General features: G+C 49.7%; 1 protein-coding gene across 2 annotated transcripts in view; it reads right to left on the reverse strand.

The window, feature by feature from the left end:
- ST8SIA2 (ST8 alpha-N-acetyl-neuraminide alpha-2,8-sialyltransferase 2) overlaps positions 1-18817 on the reverse strand; it is a gene marked incomplete at both ends in the record, with an annotated part of 59525 nt that extends 40708 nt beyond the window's left edge. For both annotated transcript variants that reach the window (XM_079701015.1, XM_079701014.1), the window contains one exon: positions 18720-18817. In XM_079701015.1, the coding sequence (XP_079557141.1) occupies positions 18720-18817 (98 nt within the window). The remainder of the gene's footprint in view (positions 1-18719) is intronic.
- Positions 18818-22911: the final 4094 nt, after the last annotated feature.

Raw genomic sequence — 22911 nt, forward strand, 5'->3', positions numbered from 1 at the left:
CTGTGGATTTTCTCCTTTTGTCCCTATCGCAGCCCTAAGAGGTGGGCCTTTTTATGACTCCCATTTTGTTTAGGGATGTTAAGCATCATATCCAAGGGTTTACAGGGAAGACGGAGCTGGGGCAGGATTTGAACCTGGCTCTGTCTGACAGATTATCTCCAAATCAGGAACTTGGTGCAAGAGGTTGGGGTGGAGTGGTGGTGAAAGTCTGAGCTCAGTCAGAACTGGGGCATGCTGTAACGGGAGCAAACCCAGAAGAGAAGCCAGAGAGCAGGGCCAGACTGTCATCGTACCTGGGACTCTACACCTGACTCCAGACATGCCTGCAACTCCAGCTGCCACAGCTGAGAGGAGGAGGTGTGAAGCCATGTCAGGACAAGCGGAGTGTACAAGTGACCTGGGATCCTTCCATACCTCTTGATTCCCACCCCTCATTCTAGGAGACTTTGACCCTAACACTTTGAATATTTCCAGCAGCTTTGGACAGGAAGTTCAGGCTGTGCGGAAGGCTGGGAACCTGCTTCCTGTTCTAAAGAAGCACAAAGGAGAGGAACAAAGATGGGTTAACAGGAAGCCCCCCTCCTTTGATTTTCCTCTTGCCCTAAGCATCAGTCCAGACATCCAGGGTGGGCTGGGGCCTGAGGCGGCATCACAGCCACAGGCCTGCCTACCTCCAAGGTCTGGGCTGGTGGCTCTGGACGGTGCCCAGGGGACAGTGGCTCAAGTTATCACTGAGGGCTCTGCATCTGGGGGCTGCTTCAGAGCCTCACCCTCTTCCCATTTCTCCTGCCATCACATTCCTGTAGAAAGTGCCAAGGGAGAAGGCTAGGGTGAAGGGGGACACCCCGGCCCCTCCTTGAGGTTTAGAATAATTAAAAGGCAAAGAGAATTCTCTACCTCCCGACTTCTCGTGTGACCGCAGTGGACTGACAGGTGGACAGGAAATTTAACCCTTTTTTTTTTCTAGATAGTAGAACACCTGCACATGCTTTGCACGGGCACATTGAGAACCAGGTGATGCTGTGGGCGGGAGCAGGGAGAGGATACACAGAGCCTACCCATCCCCTGGCAGAGGGGATGGGAGAAAGGGATCTAGCCTCTTGTTTTCTTGATGGAAATGCCTCTTTCGTCCAACACTGTCATTAACACGGGCTTTGGTGTGATCCCTAAGTCCACCCTCACTAGCGGAACATGTAAAACGGAGCTTCCTCACCTCTTAAAATGAGTAAACAGTGAAGAGTAAAAGAGATAATGAATAGGTATAAACAGCTTGGCAGATGCTATTTTTAATTGTATTTTTATTGTTGTTCCTATTAAACTTTTCTGAGAAGAGAGAGTAGGTCATGGCTGAATTCTTCTTCCTTCTCTTCTTTTTGTTCTAATTAACGTGCGTGATGGGCCCTGGGCTGGGCTCTGGGGTCACAGTGGGGGATGGAGACAGTCTCCAGTCTGAAGGCGCTTAAAATTGAAATTTGGAGACAAGAAACACTCACACACATAACACATACAGGAGACACTGCAGCAAAGGAACAGAATCATAACCACCCATCCATACACTGGGTGATGCTAAGAAGAAACCAGGAGAAGCAGTGATTAGAGACTGAGGGTATACTTGAGAGCGGGCAGGGAAGAGCTGTCTGGGGGGATGGCATTTTGTCAGAACCCCAGAATACGAGGAGGGCAGCCTCGAAAGGGCTGTGGGAAGAGCTCAGGCAGAGGGGTCTGCACAAGCCATGGTACCAAAGCAAGAGGAGCCTGATGGGTGAATGGATCCCAATCTTCCCTCATGTAAAATTCATGTTGTTTCTGGGCCCTCCCCACCCCATAAGATGGTCTCTGAATCTTCATCCCCACCTCTGTTTATTGGTCCCATTTTCTCCTCAAGATTGTGACTTTCTCATATAACCCCTCCCTCTTTCCTTCTCTCCCCTCATTGTTTCTTTACCTTATTTTTTCAAATACACTTTTTAAATTTTTAAAATATTCTCCTTCTGCCTGGTCCTGCTCTTGACCTGCTTCTCTTTGCCTCTCAAACCTCTAGTAAGGCCAGACTGTAATCATGGCCCCCTTTTATCAGGGACCTCTCTGAAATCTCTCATCACCTCACCACACCAAGGAAAGAGGTCTCTCAACTGTCACCCAGAGCCTGCCGATGCCCCAGCCAGTGGCCCTGGAGCATCCTCATCCCATGCGCCCTTCTGCCGGGGGCGCTTGCCCCCCCTTAGGCACAGTTTTGGTCTCTCGGTTCTCTCCTCACTTCTTTGTCCTTCTCCATGCCCTTTGCTCCCTTGGTTCCTCCTTCCAACTCTCTAAATGACGGCAAAGACCGAAGCTTAATCCTGGGGTCTCTGCTATGTTAAAGATGGCTACACTCATGGCTTCATTCGTCTCCCTCCAAATGGCTTCTGATCTCCATCTCAGCTCTGACCTCTCTCCTAAATATTATTCGCTTATGTATTGGTTACAGTTGCCCACCATCTAGGTGACCATGGACAAGTCCCTTCCCATCTTGGGGTGTCATTGCTGTACCTGGAAAATACAGGGGAATGGGCTGGCTGGCCTCTTTTGTACCTACACTCCAATAATTGGTGATTCAATGATTGTTAAATGTCTTCATTCCAACATAGATGAACTCTATCCTCTTAAAATCATCATGTTTAAAGTCAAACTCACCATTGGACCTTAAGGCCCAGCTTTCCCTCTGGATTCTGACACCCACAGTGGGCTCAGCCATCACTGACCACCCCAGAGTATTGTCATTTCTCCTCTGTAACCAAGACTCCCTAGCTCTCTCTTCCTTTCCATTTATAGCCCCTGCCCCCCAGCCCAGACCCTCCATGCTGCTCCTATAGATGACCTGGGTGGTCTCCCTAGCTTCTGCTCCTTCCAGCAACATACAGTCTACACATTCCTGTTCAAAACATTTCAAGGGTCTCAATTATTCATAGCAGTTCCTCTTCAGCTTTGTGGAATCCTTTAAAATGTATGGATCCTCTGCCCAGAGAAATGCCCAAGATTTCAAGAGGTTCATGGATCTCCTAAAACCCATCACAGACTCTTTAGAGGTCTTTGGACCCCAGATGAGACCAAAGCAACCTCCCAAAAAATCAAGTGTGAGCCCCTCAGCCCCTGACAGCCTGGCTCTGCACCCCCTGTCCTATCTTATTTTCCTCCACCCTCAGGTCCTCCCGAAGCCCCCAACTCCAGCCAAGCCCCAAAGGTAGGAACAGCTCTTTGATGTGCACTTGAACCTTCTTTGTCTCAGGCCATTCTCCCCATCTGGATCATCAATTTCATTCTTCTTCCGGCTAAGTCTTGGACCATTCCTTCAAGTTCCCACCCTGATCCCCACCCTTTGTGGGGACTCCCTCTTTGGAGCTCCTACAGATCTGAATCATCATCACTAGGAGCACAATATTGTCAATTTTTGTTTCTGTGACATGGCAGGGCTCACCACTGAGGACAGGGACGCTTACTAGGTTGAGATGCTTGCTGGTGATAATGAATCTTCCTGATAACTGAAGGAAGAAGGCTTCCGAAATCCTCCAATTGAGCTATGACTGATGCCAGCTTTTCTATATTTTATAACATACACTCACATGCTTTTCTAAAACGTGGTATATTGAGCATAATTTATCTGGAACACCCATCCTGCTGTAATAGAATGTGTCTCCAAGTAGTACTGAGAGGCGGGGAATAAAGATGCTGCTGAGCCTGTCTTGCCAGTTCATCAAGAGGCTTCGTTGAGATGTGAAAGCATCCACCCACTGTGATGCCTGGCATGTGGCAGACCCTCAGTGTGTAAGTTTGCCTTCCACCTCCCTTAGAGTGGCTTTTTCCCCTTTTAAATGTAGAGCAGGTGGTAGGTGAAAATAGCTCAGCACCTATATATTGCCCTACTCTAAGATTTCAGGGCAAGGAATTTAGAGGCATAGAAAAAGGATTAGCTATTTCCAGTGAGTCTGGACTCACTCAACAGGGAAGGTATCCAGTGGTGATGCTTTGCAGCTAGAGGAGACCTGTGGGGTTGTTGAACCTCATTTACAGATGGGGAAATTGAGGCCCTGAGAGCTTAGGGCCTGCCCTTGAGGTGGCAGATCTCCCAGCTCTCACTCACCCCAGACATGTTTCTCATCCTCACACAGGATGATGTGTGATGCACATTCCTGTTCAAAACATTTCAAGGGTCTCAGCTGTTCATAGCAGCTCCTCTTCAGCTTTGTGCTATCCTTTGAGAATCCTTTAAAATGTATGGATCCTCTGGCCAGAGAAATGCCTAAACTTTCAAGAGTTTCTCCTCCATCAGACCACAAACTCCTCAAGCACTTTTTCTGTGCTGGGTTCATCTTTGCATGTCACCAGCATCTCGCACAGGGCTTGTGAGCCCTTGTGTGTGACGAATCAGATGCATTTTACTCACACAGCTTTGTGATGACCACACAAGACTCGTGGTAACAGTCACGGAAACCAGGTACCAGGGAGACTTCCTGAGGCTTTTCTCCAGGGGCACTGGGATGCCTTGTAAGGTGGCTGTTTCTGCACCTAATTGGGAACAGACTGACTTTTCCAGCAGACTTGGCCCATGGCAGAGAGTGTGCTAGTTACACTAAAATGCTGTACTTGAGATATAGTCATTGAGCATTTACTGGGCGACATGCCCTGGGTATATGGAGATGAACAGGATAGAAATGGATCTTTCCCTCATGGAGAATCATCTTGTGGAAGATGAAAAAAAGAAGAACAGAAGTAAATATACCGTCACCTGGTCCAGGCAGAACAACCCTCTCCAGTGGCTAATTTCCACCTATTTCCAAGACAGAAAATAAAAACAACACTACACAATGGGAATCTGATGAAGACCCCAAATCCAAAAGTCAACACAGTTTGCTTTATTTTATCTCAATTGATCTCAACTCTCAAAGATTCCAGCTTCAAAAGGTAAGATTAGGTACCATTAAGCCAGCCAGTCCGGCATTGATTTAAAAACCCTCCTTGATACTACAGGATGGAGGAGGTTGCAGACCCTTATTAATCTCTTTGTTATCAGCATGATCTCGGCCTGCCAGGAGCCAGCGCACCTGATTCCCCATTCTGGCCACATCCACATCCCTCCGGTCCTCTGGTTTCTGCGTACCAGGCCATGGAGCTTGTGTATAGCACCATGAATTACCCTGTTAAGAAACCTTTAATAGTGGGCTGGTCTTTTCTCCAAGGAATCAGGGAAAAGGAAAAGTGCATTTCATCTATAACGAAGACGGAATTCAACGGATTTCAAATCAGACAATTATGTGGGAGCTGATATAAACCACCATATTTTCTCTCCTTTGGCCATGGAAAGGAATATATAAATGATTGCAGAAGGTAGGTGGCAGGAGCTGTTCTGAGCTTCTCTCTGGAACTAACTCCCTCCTTCCTGCCCTCCCTCCTTTCCTTCCTTTGTTCTCCAAACCAGCACTTACTCTCTGCCAGGCACTGTGCAAGGGGCTGAAAGTACAACGCAGCACAGATGTGAAATGGTCCTAGCCCTCCTAAAGCTACAATCTACCAGGCAGGAAAGGCACCATGCAAGAAATATGAACCGTAAGGAGGAAAATATGGAGGGCGCTGGGAGACTCTAAAACGGGAGTCTCACCTAGTGGTGTTTCTGGGAGTTGGTGGCAGGGCTCAATCATCCTTGCCTTTTGAGTCATCCACAAGGTTGTTTCATCGGAGAATTCTTTTTTTGAGCACTGGGCAATTTCCCAGATACAATGAGAAAATCATATCTGTAACTAGGTACTTTTTTGGAAGATTAACTCACTTACTCTCTATAGAAGTTTTACAAGGACTTGTCGCGGCTTTGCTGCCAAGGGGGCAGATAATGGTCGTAAAGAGGAGTAAAGCAAGCACATCATCACAGCATCGACTTCAGTCATTTTTGGGGTCTACCTTTACGTGTTTTGCTAATCCCACTTTATTGACTTAATAGTTTTCTTTAAATCGACTCAAAAACTTAAATGAATTAATCATCAAAGGAACCTTTATATCACAACCATAAATAGAATACCAATATCCCTTGCCCTAAATAGAAAGTAATGGCAAAAATAAATACAATTAAATTCTTGGCTTCCAGCCTGCCCAGAGGCTGTCTTTATCTGAAGTAGCAGATTGGTTTTAAAAGGCTCCCCTCTACTTGCCTTCGATAGCCCCTAGAGGCCTCCACCATCAATTCCTCTGCTTTTTATAACTGAGAATGGAGTTTGGAATTAGATTGCTGGCTGGGCAGGCCACCAAAACCACTCAGGAACCCCAAGAACTCTAGGGAACTGTAACCGCGTGTGCCAACTGTGAAATGGGGCCATTGGCTGTGTGAATGATCACATCCAAGCCAAGCTCATGAGGGGACTTAATGACACAGTCAAGGAGTACTTGGCTGACCAGCTTCTCTGGAAATTTCTATCACATGCTCCAGCCCTGGGTCAAAGTTATTCTGGTACAGACATTGCGGCCTCCTTAATTAAGCTCATTTAATAAACCAATTCAACCCTTGGTTAAGATTTCTCCTTGCCTTGGGGCTTCCCTGGTGGTCCAGTGGTTAAGACTCTGTGCTCCCAATGCAGGGGGCATGGGCTCGATCCCTGGTGGGAGAACTAATATCCCATATGCTGCATGGCATGGCCAAAAAAACCCCAAAAACCAAAAACCAAGTTTTAAGAACTTCTTGGCCAAGAAAGTTGCAAAGACAGGGGTAACTGAAATCAAGATTAAAAAAAAAAAAGCCTCATGGATGAGATGGAAAATAAAGTGCATTAAAAAAAAATTTCTCCTTGCCTTACTTCATGCCTCAGGCCTCATTTTTGGGAGGGTGAAAGGGAGAGAAGTAGGTTAATCCACAGGCCTAAACCCCGGCACCCCGGCAATGGTCAGGTAGGCCTTCATAAAATTCAGTTCTTTTTTCTGTGTTTATCAAGAAGTTACTTTACCCGAGTCTCAGTTTACTCATCAATAAAATGGGTTTTTCCAGGGTTTTATAATGAAATAATGTATGAAAACCCCTGGTGTGCACACAGGCATCCAGTTGTAATAATAACCATTACTGATTTTTCTGACATCCTTTTGAGAGTCAAGGCCAACTCTGATGGGCAACAGGGATCCTCAGACAAGTTTCCCCTTGGTTTGATGGGCCAAGGTCTTTGGCTTGGGCTGGGGCTCTGCAGAAGGCCATGAAACCAATTATTCCCACCAGTGCAGGGATTGTGTATGGTAATTACCTGGGGTCTTGTTCTGATGCAGATTTCATCAGGTGTGGGCCTGGGGTGAGGCCTGAGATTCTGCATTTCTACCAAAACTCCAGGTGAAGCCCATGTGGCTGGTCCAAGAACCACACTTTGATTGACAAGGCCCAGTGTTTCTCCAAGTGTGGTCCTCGAAAGGGCCAGAGATATCAGCATCACCTGGAACTTGTTAGTGATGCCAGTTCTCAGGCTCCACCCACCCCAGACCTGCTGAATCAGAAACTCTGGGGTGGGGCCGGCACTGTTTGTAACAGCCCCCAGTTTTGGGACTGCCTGACCCTGGAAACCACAGCACTGGCTCACTCCAGTTGTCTTCTGGGAGTTGCCTGGCACGAGCCTAAATGGGGAGAGTAAGCTGTATCTCAGCAGGTTCCAGACTAGCAGGAGCCAAATCTCTGGGGATCAGCATTTTGGGACTCCCTTCTCTGTTCCCTTGAGCCAAAAACACTAACCATGGCTACTCTGATGCAGATGGTAAGAAAAGCGCAGCTAGGAACCTGGATCTGGGAGGGAGGGGTGGTCTGGGCTATCTGCACCCTTGGCCTCCCACCTCTCTCCCCCCTGCTTCCCTCCCCCACCACTCCCTGACTTCCATGCAGTTTAGACTTTGACAGAGACCTTATGGGCCCCTCCACTGAAGTTAGACAGCAAGGCAGGCCAACGAGTAGTTACAGAGAGTCCACGAAAAGTATATGTCTGCACTTTCCAAGGTCTTAAATCCCAGGTGTTGGGAATTTGGGCCCCCTCCAGCAAGTGTATCCAGATATGCTCACAACAAAGAAATGGTGTGTATGTCTCTAATTCTAGTCTACGTCCCTTTCTCTTTTTCTCCCTCTACTGCCTCCCAACCATGATTTTTGTACTATATCATTTTTTGAATTAAATAGTACTCACATTGATGTTGCTTTGTTAATACCACAACTATGCTCTTCAAATAAATCACTGTGTCTTGAGCACCTGCCAGGCACTCTTCTGGCTGCTTTCATTTGTGTGTGTGTGTGTGTGTGTGTGTGCGTGTGTGTGTTTAGTTGTGGTAAAATACACCTAACATAAAATTTACCATTTTCACCATTTTCAACTGTACGGTTCAGTAGTGTCAAGTACATTCACGTTGCTGTGCAACCAATCTCCAGAGTTCTCATCCTGCAAAACTGAAGCTCTGTGTGCCAACTGAACAGGAACTCTCCTCCCCCAGCTCCTGGCAACTACCACTCTACTTCCTGTCTCCATGAATTTGACTATTCTAGTTATCTCATATAAGTGGACTCATACAATATCTGTTCTCTGTGTCTGGTTTATTTCACTTAGTGTAATGTCCTCGAGGCTCATCCATGTTGTAGCATGTGTCAGAATTTCTTTCCCTTTTAAGGCTGAGTAACATTCCATTGTATATACATACCACATTTTGCTTATCCATTCATCCGTTGATGGACATTTTTTGGCTATTGCAAATAATACTGCTATAATATACACGGGTATAAAAATATCTGTTCAAATCCCTGCTTTTGATTCTTTGGGGTATATACCCAGAAGTGGAATTGCTGGGTCATATGGTAATTCTATTTTTAATTTTTTGAGGAACCACCCTGTTGTTTTCCACAGCAGCTGCACCATTTTACATTCCCACGATTTATAATTTACTCCTCAGAACACTGTGAGTTGGATACTAGTAACTCCATTATACAGGTTAGGAAACTGAGGCTCAGAGAGGTGAAGCCACCTGCGTGAGGTCACGCAGGTAATAAGTGTTTCATCAGTGATTAGAGCCTCAGTCTTTCCATAGCAGCTCCCAGGGGCTCCAAAGGTGTGGCTTAGTGTCCAGAGGCATGAGCAGTGAGTCTGGCTCATAGGGAAGACTTGACAGTCCTTACTGACCGGAGAAAAGGAAGGCCCCAGGCTGGCAGCTGGGAGAGATTTACAAAGCCCTAAGGGAGTCATCCTAATGACGCTGGAGGGTAGAGCTTTGGTGGCGGTTACCCTCTGGGGAAGGGGCTGCGGGGGCTTAGCTGGCTCCACCCCCAATGCTGGATGGTCCCGCTCTTCTGGAGGCTATTTGTCAAGGAGCTGCAGCTCTCGTGCTGCAGTCTAAGAGGCTCTCTGCCCAGGCCAGGACCTGTACACCACTGTGGGTTTCTCTCTTGCCCTTCTCTTTGCCTCTCCTGGGAACTAAACCTATGGACTGGGGTATAGTTTGGACATCAGGCAGAGTCCGCTTAGAGCTAACTCCCAAACTTAGGAACCTTAGAGGTGCAGTATTAGGGGCTTTGCTGCTTACAAGAGAAGAGCAAACGAAAGTCGCCTGACCTATCAATTTACCAGCTCATTTTCTCCAGGTATCTTAGCCTCCCCGCTGCATTATTTAAGCCACGCTGGCATTTACTAAGCAAGAAGGTGTGAATTAATCCTGTGTAGCGCTCCTCCGAGCATGACCAATATTCTTGTTCTTGAAATTGGAGATGGGAAACCTAACAGCAAGCGCCCACACCTCGCTGGACAGAGTTCAAGGGTGTGTGTCCCTCCTCAGCATTGGCTGAAACGTTGCACCCAAGGGCGTGGTCGCCACAGTGCTTGGGAGGCTCACCTGACATGCCACGAGTCCTTTCTGAAGTCCCAATGTTTCCAGTTTCCCTTTGCAAACTGTCTTTGTGGTACAGAAAATGGCCCAAGGCAGGAGATGGGAGGCAGGCGGAACAGGGGCAGGGAGCCCGGTGATTCGGGGACACAGAAGTCACTATGAACAGAGTGGGTGATGGAGTCAGGCAAACTTGGCTGGCACCTCATTTCCTTGTTACTGGCTGTGTGACCTTAGCAAGTCTTGGCACCTCTTTGGGCCCCTACCTCCTCATCTGCAGATGAGCAAACATGATGGTTGTGAGGCTTAAGAGATTGCCCTGTGCAGCTCTCAGCACAATATCAGCTCCCAGGAAACGGGCTCCCTGGGCCTGTACAATCTCCCTGCAGAAGCCTGTCCCCTCCCAGCCTACTTTCTTCCTTCCTTGCCCGGTTCCAGGAAGCTGACTGCACTAGCCCTTCTCTCTTTCCCCAGAAGAAAATTCCTCCAGGCCTTAATCGTCTGTGTTGTTTTTCTCTCCCATCAGTGTGTGTGTACGTGTGTGTACGTGTGTGTGTCTACTCTAATGAGTTGGTCAAACAAATATGCTCCAGAGCCACTCTGATGAGACCTGGTGGGGACAAGGAGGGGGCTGGACGGGAGGGAAAGGGGGAAGGTGGAGTGGGGGGCACCGTTCCAAAACAAGATGCTGTGGATCTGGCGACCCTAAACTGCACTGATCTTCTGGGCTGCCATATTCCATTACGGCCTCACCTCTAGTTTCCTGTCTCCTGAGCTCTCTTCCAGCGTTGCTGCTTTCCGGGTTTCTCTCTCCCACAGACCTCTCTCTTTCCAAGCTTTACCCTTTGGAAACACGAGCATGCATATTTTCCCCACTGGATGTCATTTCGTACGTCAGTTTTGGATAATTCTACTGATTCCCTGGAACCTGGGTTTCCATCCCAGCTCTGCAACTGACTAGCTATGTGACCTTGGCCAAGTTACTTAACTGTTCTGTGCCTCAGGTTCCTCATTATAAAATGGAGATAATAACAATATGGACCTCATAGGATTGTTGGGAAGATTATAGGTGCGAACAGAACTAAAGTGCTTAGTCTATCATATGGCACACAGCAGACCCGCCCCCCCAAAAATGACTGTTGTTACTCTCTGCTGGCGTCAGCCTTCATGGAGAAAAGATGTATGAGGAATGAGCCCCTGTTTCTAGAAGCGATGCCCTCTGTTTACTCTTCAAGGTAAACTGAGACCCCAGACTATAGATTTCAGTGATCAGTAACATTTCCAAAGAATTGGGGTTGGGGACTCAGTTTAGGAAAAAGATCACAACTACTATTTACCATCACCCTCTTTCAGGAAAGAAAGGACATCAATACCCAAAAGAAAAAAGAGAACATCATCTCAAAAGATAGTTCTCGGGAAATGACAGTTGGCATACCTGAAACTAACATAATTGTCACGGCTACATTGTGTTTTTTATTTTTTCTTTTCTTTTTTCCTTCTGGATCACCACCCATCTGCAGATCAGCACTGGGAAATGCTGATCTCAGGGTCATTTCAACCTCCAGCCATCAACTAAGAGGAGGAGGAGAAATTGTAGCCCGGAGCCTTAAAAGGGGACAAGGAAGCAGAGCTGAGCGTCTCCGTGTTTCTCCAACAATAAGAGCAAAGTGCTGAGGAAACTCTGTGACAGAGCCAAGAGCTTCCTTCTCACAGAGCAATTTCAGAACTCAAACACACACCCACACAGCAAGGCAGGACGTTGGGTTTCCAAGAGCAGCGAATCAGGATTCCAAGTGCTAGAAGTGTCCGGAGGAGCTGCTCCCTGCCGAAGCCTGTGACAGCTGAAGCTAAGAAAATGCTGTGACAAACAGGTCCTGTCAGGACACTGGGCGGCTTCCTAGCCAAGTGACCAATTGCAGGAGACTGGGGAGAATTTAAATCCAGCCCAGCTGTCCCCCAGGAGAGTGACTAATCTCAACACTTAAGGACAAGCCCCAGACCAGCAGTCACTCAGACACAGGGGACGGTTTCCCTGCACGCAGATGGCACCCAAGCGTCTCATCTTGGGGCTTCTCCTGGAGAGATGAACCTGTCCCTGTTCCCTGGCAGGAGGCAGCCACCTGACCAGCTCCCTGGTGGCATTCATGTTCCTGCCCCTTCCTTACTCCTTTCACTGTATCTTTCCATCTGCCTCTTGAACTTGTTTTCACTTGAGGCAGCTGAGAGGTGTGAGGCTCCTGAAACCCACTGAGGGTCCTTGCAGCTGCTATGAGTCTTGGCTGATCCATCATGATTCCCTGGTTTGACCAGTGTTTGAAAATCATAACACCACTTAAAAGTGCTTAATAGAGAAAATCTTTGAGATGACACACATCAACCTGACTTCTTACTCCCTCAATGTTTCAAACACACAACACAGCCTTTCTGTTCAGCATCCTTTCTGGGGACCAGCCCTTGGAAGGAAACAGTTGGCACCAACTTAAGTCTGCTCTTAACTCCAGTGTGGAAGCCGTTAAGGTGATAAAGATGGACAGAGCAGGAACTTCCTCTCCAGGCAGAAGGAGGATGGGGGAGGCGCTGGCACTGTTGGCAGTGGCAGGGCTAGAAAGGGCTCTCTGGAGAAGATGAGCTGGACAGAGGCTTGGAGGTGGGGCTTTACACCTTTGCTTTTTGTCTGAACTGACAGTGGGAAACTTATCACTGGGTCCTCCTCTTTTACAAACTAGAAAGGTGCTTTCATTCCCATTGGCCTGTTCTACAACATTCTGAGACAATGAAAACTGTGCCCTTAACTGGGCTGTGGCCTCCATGTTGGATACACATGTTGGGAAAAGCAAGGGGCTTTCTGAGCAAGTGGAAGGTGTTTAATTGTTATTAGAATCGTGTAGACCTTTGGGGTCAGAAAGGCTGAATGCTTACTTTTGCCATGTGCTAGGCCTAAGTTTGTTCATTCTGAAAATACTTTATGGGCTCTATTTACTAAACCATATACTTATCACCAGGGGCTGGGGATAAGGGAAAAAATAAAACAAAATTGTTGAGTCCATCTCCATAGGATACTGTCATGATAGATGTTAAGTGTACACACAGGAGAGGCAGCTACCCCAGACTGTCCAAGGAAGGTCTGGGGTCTTGGAATTCTTTGCAAGGGAGGTGATACTAGCCTTCGCCTTAAAGGAGGAGGGAGGGGAAGTAAGGATGGGTGGGGTGTGGGGTTAAGAATAGTGTGTGCAAGGAGGTTGTTCTAGAAAGCAGTAAGAACTTGTGCAAATGGGCTTCCCTGGTGGCGCAGTGGTTGAGAGTCCGCCTGCCAATGCAGGAACACGGGTTTGTGCCCCGGTCCGGGAGGATCCCTCATGCCGCGGAGTGGCTGGGCCCGTGAACCATGGCCGCTGAGCCTGCGCGTCTGGAGCCTGTGCTCCGCAACGGGAAAGGCCACAACAGTGAGAAGCCCGCGTACCGCAAAAAAAAAAAAAAAAAAAAGAACATGTGCAAAGGCACAGAGGCATGAAGTCATGGTACATTCCAGGGAACTGTGAGCAATAGCAATACAGAATGGCTGGAGGCCAGGAAGGCTGAAGAGAGAGGCAGGGACCAGATTAGGTATTACCTTGTATGCCATGCTAAGAGCAATGGGAGCCTTTATAGAATTCCACTACTTCTGAGAAGTATTTATCATTTGCAATCTACAACATCCCCAATTTGTAAAACCTAAGCAATTTAAAAATCTAGCAACCCTGCTTTACAAGGGGAAAGAGGCCCTGAGTGGTGAATTGGTTTCTAAGATGGATATCTATTTGCAATTTAAATTTGATGCTAGGAACAGTTGGCAACAAGGGCTTGGAGCAAGTCAGTTAAACACCAGACTTTCTTTCTGTCCTATTTTATCCTCCAATCATGTTTATACTTGAGTGAAGTACATGAGGACTGGGGCGAAGAATGGGCTTTAAAAAAATGTTGCACGGTCTTGTGCAAATATGTGTGTTTCTTACAGAGTGCCTGGACTGCAACTGCCCGAGGTCATTTCCTTTCACATCCACCTGGACTCATCCACTAAAAGGTGCACCTCACCTCATTCTCAGCTGATGGCAGTAGTTGCCAGTTCACGGATCTGAGGGTCAGAGCTAGCCCTTCCTTGTCTATTACCTTCCCAGACAGTGTCTGATGTGTGGGGGGCACCAGGACCCTGACCATGGTGTACTGGACGGCATCAGTTCTGACCAGTCAGATGTCCATTCTAACAGGTCAGTGCCCTAGAGGGACCAGTTGTTAAGCATCTTTACTATCACCTAGTCCAGGTTCCTGGATGCCCAGTCTTATGGTGTGTAGAAGTGAGGAAGGCGCATTCAACTGACATCAGAATCAGGGTTGCAATGGAATGGGAGTTTTCTCTCCTTCAGAAGCTTTAGCCCAAGGTCCCACCTATAAGTCTGGGACGCTCAGGCCCATGGCCAGTGAGCTTGTCTGGCAAACCAGGGTATAGCATCACACTGACTGGACCAGAGGGGCATTTTGGGGAGACGAGCCCCGAGTCCTTCTCCAATCCTCAGTACTCACCTTCCCTCCTTCTAAACTGCTGAGGGCAGGGGAGCGGGTAACTACTAAGTCAGACCAGGCTCTTAGGAAAACTGAGCCTTTGGAAGAATGCGGGGGGATGAGTTAGGAAGGCTAGTTCTGAGACCTATTATGTAATGTTATTGCAGGGGGCAAAGAATTCAGAGGACAGGGCAGTCTAGCACGGCAGTCAAGACAGGGGCTTTGGCTTCTCATAGAATTAGGGTCATTTGTTTTATCACAAGCAAGTTATACAACCTCTCTGAGCCTCAGTTTCCTCACTGATGAACTAAAGATAGCCACCCTACCCAGCTTCAAGAGGTTTGGTGGGGACTGAGTGAGCTGGTGCTTTAAAGCAGTAAGCACGGTGTCTGGCACTATTTGTGCTCAACAAATAGTAGCTTTTGGTGCCACTAGTAGGTGACCATTGGGTTGCCAGGAGGATGACATGTGTTAGCGCCTGTAAAGCACTTGGAATAGCTCTTGGTTCACAGCAAGCACTCAATAAATAAATGAATGTTAATGACCACCATCACCTTCATCTTCACCATTGCCATGATTTCTGTTATTACTAGCTACATCCTCTTTAACAAGAGTTCTGTAACTCTTTTATGATTAGAGACCTCATTTGGGGACTAGGGCATTGGGTTATAAGAGAGGAGACCTGTGCAGGCTTGCCCTGTCCCTAATCAGCCAGGTGTGATCTTGGATAAGAGACGCTACTTCTCAGGGTCAAATTTATCCTAATTGTAAAAAGAGAGGAGGTTTCTTAGGGGGAGCCCTGCACTCCTTTCCCATCCTAAGGCTCTGTGAGTATCAGCCTTCCCTAAGGATGCCGTGTATGCCCATCGCTGGGCCAGACCCCAGAAAGATATTTATCCAGTAGATGTTTACTGAATGCCTTCTGTGTGTCAGGTTTTGAAGGCACCACGGTGGGCCCAGGGGATAATCAGAAAAAGAGTTTTAGCTTACGACTTGGTCCAATTGACTCTAAATTTGGGGTGCTGCATGAGTTGATGGGGGCTGTTTTACCAAAGCTCCACCCAATCTCTGATTTAGAATTTGAATTCATCCTTTGAATGCTTTGAAGAGCATTTTACATTTTTTTTCTCATTCAGCCCCAGGGAGGCATTTTCCCAAGCAAGCAAGTTAGAAACAGAACTTTGAAAATCATCATTTAGGAAGAGACGTGTCTCTAGGGAAATAGCCTCTGGAAGAAAACCCCTGCCCTTCAGAACCCGTTCTATGATTCCTTGGGCAGGACAGAACTTCTGAGATCACCACAGCAAAAGCCTTATTTTATAATAAAAGGAATCAAGAGTTTAGCAAAAGTATATCTCAGTTTTGTTCCTCTAGACGATACACATGAAATTGTCTTTCCTCTTTTACTTCTCATGTGTTAATCCTTGGAAAATTTACTTCAAGAAGAGATTTTTCCTTATTTCCTTCCTTCCTTCCTAACAGATCACAGGGTGCCACCATTGCCTTCCAGAAACAGCCATCCTTTCACAGAATTGTCTTCTCCCAGGGAGTGGTCCTAGCAGGTAATTTGTAATCTTCCCTAGCACAGGTCAATATCAAGTAGGGGAAGGGTGGGCAGGGCTGGTGCAATAGCACCGTGGTCTGGAGTATGATCCCAGGTCTCCCGGAAAGGCAAAGCATAGGGTGAGGAAGATAAGAGTCCTGCTCCTGGCGCCCCCTCACTGGCCACTGTGCTAGGGCACTGACCCCTGCTGGCTGCTCAAAGTTGGGGTGCTTCCAAGGATTAAATAAGTGACTGAGCTTGAAACTTGGCTTGAAAAACAGATATAGGGGGCTGCGGGGATTCTGGTCCTCTGTTTCATGTCCTTCCTCCCCCAGTTATGGCAAATCCCAGATGAGTTAACAGTGTGTGGGGAAGACTGGGGGTGGGACTGGACAAGGGGCTGCGGGAGAGGGGTCTCAGGCCTGGGTCAGGACTGGTCAAGTCAGGGGTCAGCCTGAGGACAGGGGCACCAGAAGGGGGGATAATGTCACACAAGATGACACAAAATTTTTAGACAATTTTCCCCAGTGTGGGCCCAAGCAGGACCCGCCCCCCCCCAATGAAACACATCCATAGCACAAGAGCCCTGGGATTTAAATATATATGTAAATGCCCTTCTTAGCTCAGGCCTTGCAACTTATTTCTGGATACCGTTAGAACAACCTAACGTGGGGAGTAGGGGCTTTACAACACATTTGGCAGGGAAGTGTAGCATTATGTGCAAAGTGATTTCCTGATTGCATTTTAAAACTTAAAAGTCACTGGCCTAATGGACATATATACAATACCAAACGTAAAATAGGTAGCTAGTGGAAAGCAGCCGCATAGCACGGGGTGATCAGCTCGGTGCTTTGTGACCACCTAGAGGGGTGGGATAGGGAGAGTGGGAGGGAGGGAGATGAGAGGGGGAAGGGATATGGGAACATATGTGTGTGTGTGACTGATTCACTTCGTTATGGAGCAGAAACTAACACACCATTGTAAAGCAATTATACTCCAATAAAGATGTAAAAAAAAAAAAGTCACTGGCCTATAGAAGAAATTCGGTAAAAGTTCAGTGAATGGACAAGCGAGGGATGCCTGAATGGGTGCAGCTCTTACGTTTTCATAGCAGAACAATGGGCAGCTGCTGGCCCTTCCCTCACATGTCAAGGTCAGCAAGTGGTCTGGACCAGGCAGAGCCCACATCTGGGAGAAGAGTGTGGGAGCCGAGAGGAAGGCCCTCCCCACCGCGTCCTCCATCACCTCAGGACTTGTCTTGCCTGATTTCCTTTCCGATCCACGTTTTTGAGGCGAACAGCTACAGAACGTAGCGTTTCTCTATCTCCGCGTGGGAGCATGTCGTGTATTAACTGAACACTATTTGTGAAAGTTTTCTGAGCTCTTGGGGAAACCGAGAATGAGGAGGAGGAAGAGGCAGAGAAACGTTTGGTACTTGAAGAGCACTGGAGTTCACAGAAGGAATTCTGCGGGGGCCAAGATGGGAAGGGGCAAGGAGAAAAGGAGAGAGCAGGTAGTGGCGCCTGCCCCAGGTTTGAGTCCTTAGGGCCTTGGCATCCTGGACCAGGACTGGCATTTCCCTTTTGAGGGATCTGTCAGCTTAGCGAGCCCTCAACTAGCGCTGATAGTGAATGAAATAACAGATGGGACAAAGGAGGGGCGCACGCGGTGCGGGACTAGCCCCACGGAGGAAGGGACTTTCTGCCCACTCTGCGACCTCACTTTCTCTCTGCCCGGGGCCAGGAGGCTCTCCAATGGGCCCCTCAGAACCCTGGCTGCCCACTCCCCCCACCTGCCTACAGCGGCCTGGAGACTCTTTGTAGCGTCGAAGCGGAGAGGGGCCGGCCCAGGGGCGGGGCGCGACTCTCAGCCTCCAGGACCCACAGCAGGTGCGTCCCGCGCCGCAAGCGCGCACTCTTGGAAGTCCAGCGGCAGGGCAGGGGCTCGCGGTCCCCCCGCTCCCCCCGGAGAGATCGGGAGAAAAGCCAGGGCTAGACCGCGTGCCTGGGCACCCTCCACCCCAGCCCCCGAAGACGAGAGGGCGGTGGTACAGACTTTCCCGAAAGGTCTCCACCGTGGCGCTGCGAGCGCACAGGAACCCGGGGGCATAGGGGGAGCCGCGGGATTAGCTGAGCGCCCAAAGCCAGGTGAGGGTGGGGAAGGGATCTCAGCTAACGCCCGCGCGCTCCGCCTCTAGCGGTGTCAGCCCACACCCCTGTGCTGGGCTCCCGGGCCGGCGGGAGGCGCGTGTGCGTGTCTGTAGGTACTGGGGACACTCGCCTTCCCGGGAGCCCGTGAAGAGCCCCCGCCTTCCGCCCCGGCCCGGGGATCCCTTCCCCCAGCACAGAGATCCCCGCGCGCCCCCTGCCCACTTTGTTCAGGCGAGAAAGCGGCCGAGCAGGAGACAAAGAAACTCCTGCCTCCTCCACTCTCGGCCCCTCCGCCCGCCCCAGACACTCCCGGGCGCCCTCCCTCGACCCCGGCGACAACGCGCGCGGACATGCAGAGGAAGGGAGGCAGGGTGGGCGAGTCCGCTCCCCGACGCGGACCAGCTGGAGGCTGGCAGTGCTCCCTGCCCGGGGACTCCCAGTGGCAGCCGCGCCCCCACCCTCCGCCCCCCAAACAGTCCTGGGCTCCCGGCACAGCCACCCCCAGCCAAAATCGTCCCCCGGCTCTCCAGCGGAGCGACAGGGGGGCGCGGCGCACACAAAGCGGGCGTGAGGGAGGATGCGGAGTACCGGGGTGGTAAGAGATCCCGCCAGGGCTCGGCACGGGCCCAGGCGCAGCTATTTACCCGATTTCTTCTTCGATCTCCGAGATGTCTGCGAAGATGAGGAAGACCACGAGCAGCGTGAGCGCAGCCAGCATCCAGCTCCGGAACTGCAGCTGCATGGTGGGTTCGCGCCCACCGGGACCCGCGCGGGCCGGCGCGAGGAGCTGGGGCTGGAGGGCGCAGCGGCAGGCGCCGGAGCCTCCGCGCGTGGCGCCCAGCGGGGCAGACACCCTGCGCTCCGGGCGAGTCCGGGCCGGCGGCGGCGGCGGCGGCGGCGACAGCGGCAGACAAGGGTTGCTCAGGCGCGGCAAGCCGGCTCGCTCCCTCTCAGCTCCCGTCCGCCCCTCCTCTCTACTCCCCTCCCCTCCCTTCCCCCGCCCAGCGCGGGGCTCCGCGCGCAGTTTGACAGCTTCGCTCAGCTCCTCTGCCCTCCTCCTCCCACCCCAGTCAACTCCAGTGTCCAGCCTCCCGCCTTTGCTTCTCCCGCCCGGCTTCTTTCAGCTCCCGAGGGCGGTGGGATGTGGCCGGAGCCTGCCACTCCCCGCTTAAGGAGGCTGGGCTCGGGGCACCGGGTGCGTCCGCGTACAGAGCTGAGCCCAGGGAAGAGCGAGCACCGCCCGGCGTACCCCGCCGGCTGGCAAACGCCCTCCCTCGCTCGCTCTTTGTCCAGCGCCCTCGGTTTCTCACAAAGTTTTCCCGACACAAAGACCAACACCTGGGGACAGTCCCCAGCGCGCGGCGAGGAGGCCGTTTCAGCCAGGCAGATGTTTCAGCAGTTGACGAATTAGGAGGGGTGGTGGAGGAAGGGGAGGGGAGAAGAAATATCCAGGACAGGCCAACTTCGGCAGAGATGCAGATTGCAATTTGTGGGCGAGGTGCTCGACCGCCAAGAAACCACCGCCTTCAGGCGGTCATCTTGGTCTCCACTGATAGACCCAAGGAGACCGGGTCCAGAGAGTCCCCTGAGTTGACTGAGCTCTTGCAGCCTTGCCTAGAACCCTGGCTCCTGCTGGAGTGGCTGCTCTACCCACAATGGCAGACTCAGTGCCCGCCCTGCCTGGGCCCTCGCGGTGCTAATTCCGAGCTGGGCTTCATCTTACCAGCTCTTGCCCTCTCCTGGCAAAATCAATAATTCCCACCCCCCTCCCCTGCCCTGGAGTCCTATCCTGATCTAAAGGTCTGCTAGAAAATATGGCTCCCACAAGGGGTAATGCCCCCCGTGCTGAATATTTCATGCTTCCCCAACCTTAGACAGCTTAACTTAAATTACACTTTGCACCAACCATTAGCCTGGGGTGGGAAGGGCCCCATTAAGTTTGACTGGAATTAGATAATTACCCCAATTTTCTTTTTCTTGCACTAATTGTCACAATCCTGAAATCAGGAAACTTCCCAGAAATGACAAGCTGGTTATGAAAGTGAGAAGCTATATGGAATGTCCTCTCTGGAAAGCCCTGGTGAATGAGTGGGAGAGGCAGATGGGCTGTGCCTCTGGGGCCACCCATACAGAGCCAGGTCCCAGAGGGGCTTGGAGAGGAGCTGGCAGTGTCTAAGCCCCTTCAGAAGAACCCTGGGTTGGTAAGAGGGCCTTTTTGATTTCCCCGCCAAAGCACTGGCTGTGCTCTGCCTCTTTGCCTTCTTCTGCCTCTTTGTGTGTAGTTGTATTTGTTATCATTTTGCCTTGTTCTTCTGAGACGAATGGTTGGGGTTGTGGGATAGGGAGAGGACAGAACAGGATACAGCTGTTACGCTGCTTAACATTTCAATCACTCATCCATTCACTCCATCACTTGGCAGTGTTTACTGAGCACCTACTCTGTGCCAGGCTCTGTGCTGGGGGCTAGAGATAGCGTAAGAAGAGAGAGGCCCATGTTTCCTGCCCCCTAGTGGTTCATGGTTCACGAGGAAGACAGACCTGGAAATTTGTAGTTGTGGTAGGGGCTGTGAGCTACAATACAGCTATGGCCTCTTGAATAGCTTATAATTGATTAATAAGATCACCCGCAAAAGCAAGAAGGAACTGGCTGGCCTGTCTCTCTCCGGCTCTCTGCTTCTCTACCAACTACACTCTTGCTATGGGGAACATCGTGGAGAGATTGCCATGATCCTAAATTTATCCCAGGTCAGGTAAACGTCACTGCTATAAACACTGCTACAACAGAGTCTATTTCCACTTCTATTAGGTGACCCATGTTATCATCCCAGCCTCAGAGGCTTCCTTCTTTGGACTCACTTGAGGAGTCATTATGAGTGGCCAGGAGGAGTAGAAACTTGGTGAATAGTTCCATCCCTTATAGAGAAATCCTTGTAACTAGACCCAAAGAGCAACACCCCTCAAGTACATCTGCTGGGAAACAGCACTAGCTTTGTAACGTGGAGGCTGTCCTTGCACTGAGAGTCATTGAGATGGGATTTTACTCGGAGAATAATAGGGAACCCTTGTGATAGTTGATTGTGGAATGCTGTCCCTAAGCACTTGGACTTGAGTCTGTGTGGGCCAGCTACTCCGACAGTGATCTGTGTACATTCACCGCCCCTTGCAGCTGTCTCCAAAAACTGAGTTTGCTCCTGGGATCTGGAAGGAGGAAGAATGATTGGATCAAAAGTGTCACGTCTGCTGATGCTGGGTAACCTGCCCTGTGGGTGCACGCTTGGCTTGGCCATCCTGACCCCTCCTCTCCTTATGACCCCTCTGTTTAAGCGTGACTTTTTCCTGCCTTGGTTTGTCCAAGAAACTGGAAGGTCCCACGGTAACCATTTCTTTAAGCTAAGTCATTGAATGTGTGGGTTAAAATATAGGAGTTTATGGGAGTGGCAGCAAATGAAAAATCACTACCACCCATTAACATTTTAGCTCAAATTAATAGAGTCTATTAGCTATTCAGGCACCTCATCAGGCCCCAGGAAGTGCGTATTAATGAGGGAGAGAGGAACAGGAAGCTCTGCAGAGCCCTGAAGGGGCTCAGTCGAGTCTCACCCAGTCATGGGGCAGTCCCTTCTCATCCCTGACACTGGCTAAGGGCGTGCTTCCCCTTCCAGGGGCCAACTTCAGTAGTGGGGACCGCCACCCAGAGCTGAAATTTGGAGAAACTCACAATTGCATGTACCATTTACACATCTAACTAAACTCCCCCAACCTCTCACCCCCAGATATATAGACTTTTCACCAGAACTACTTCTTAGGTGGTAATGAAGAATCCTTTTGGCAATCCTTTCACATGAGTACCACCTTCTTCATTTTACACTGGAGGAAACTAAGGCTCAAAAGAGGCTAAACTGCCCAAGATGTTTCACCTGGCAGAGAGGAAATTTTAATTCAGTTAGGCCTCCCCTGGGCCTCAGCAACTTCTGGGATCAGATTGCCAAGGCACCTTCCAGCACTCCAGGCAGTTCTAAATGGATTTGTAAGCTACCATTGCCTTTGATTCTTACTGTATCTTCTTAGTTCTGGGATGTCAGGATTCAAGGAACAAATTTATCTTCACTCCCTGCACACCCTTCATCAGTGGAGAGACCATGATCATAAATCTCAATTTTTGTCTTTCCACATCAAAGAGCCTAGGCCTTTCAGTCAATCCAAACTTGTTTTAAAAACTCAGTAACAGGGCTTCCCTGGTGGCGCAGTGGTTGAGAGTCCGCCTGCCGATGCAGGGACACGGGTTCGTGCCCCGGTCCGGGAACATCCCGTATGCCACGGAGCTGCTAGTTCCGTGAGCCATGGCCGCCAAGCCTGCGCGTCTGGAGCCTGTGCTCCGCAACGGGAGAGGCCACAACAGTGAGAGGCCCGCGTACTGCAAAAAAAAACCCCAAAACGAACAAAAAACCCTCAATAATAAATAATAATTTTCTCATTCCGAACTCTTACCTGGTAACTAACACCCTTGGACTCTCTCCGAGAGAGAGAGAATTTTGACATTTTTAACATTTTAGAATGTTAAAAACTTGCAAAGTGGTAATGACCTGACTTTTTCATCATCTCTGAAGCAGAAGCTATGAACAGCTATCGGCGGGACAGGGTGGGTTGGGGGGTGTGAGGAAGTAGAATATCATAGTTAGAACAGACTCATAGGCTGTTGTGTTTCTGCACCTCCAATAGCTGAGAGAACCTGCCTTCCCTTCTGAAATTTACTCTAAATTTGAATGTTCTCAGAAATGCAACTTTTCACCCTTCAAAATCAGAATCGAGCCATAACAAGGAAAAGTAAACGGGCAC

Source organism: Hyperoodon ampullatus (genome assembly GCF_949752795.1).
Source record: "Hyperoodon ampullatus genome assembly, chromosome: 3".
Taxonomy (NCBI): Eukaryota; Metazoa; Chordata; class Mammalia; order Artiodactyla; family Ziphiidae; genus Hyperoodon; species Hyperoodon ampullatus.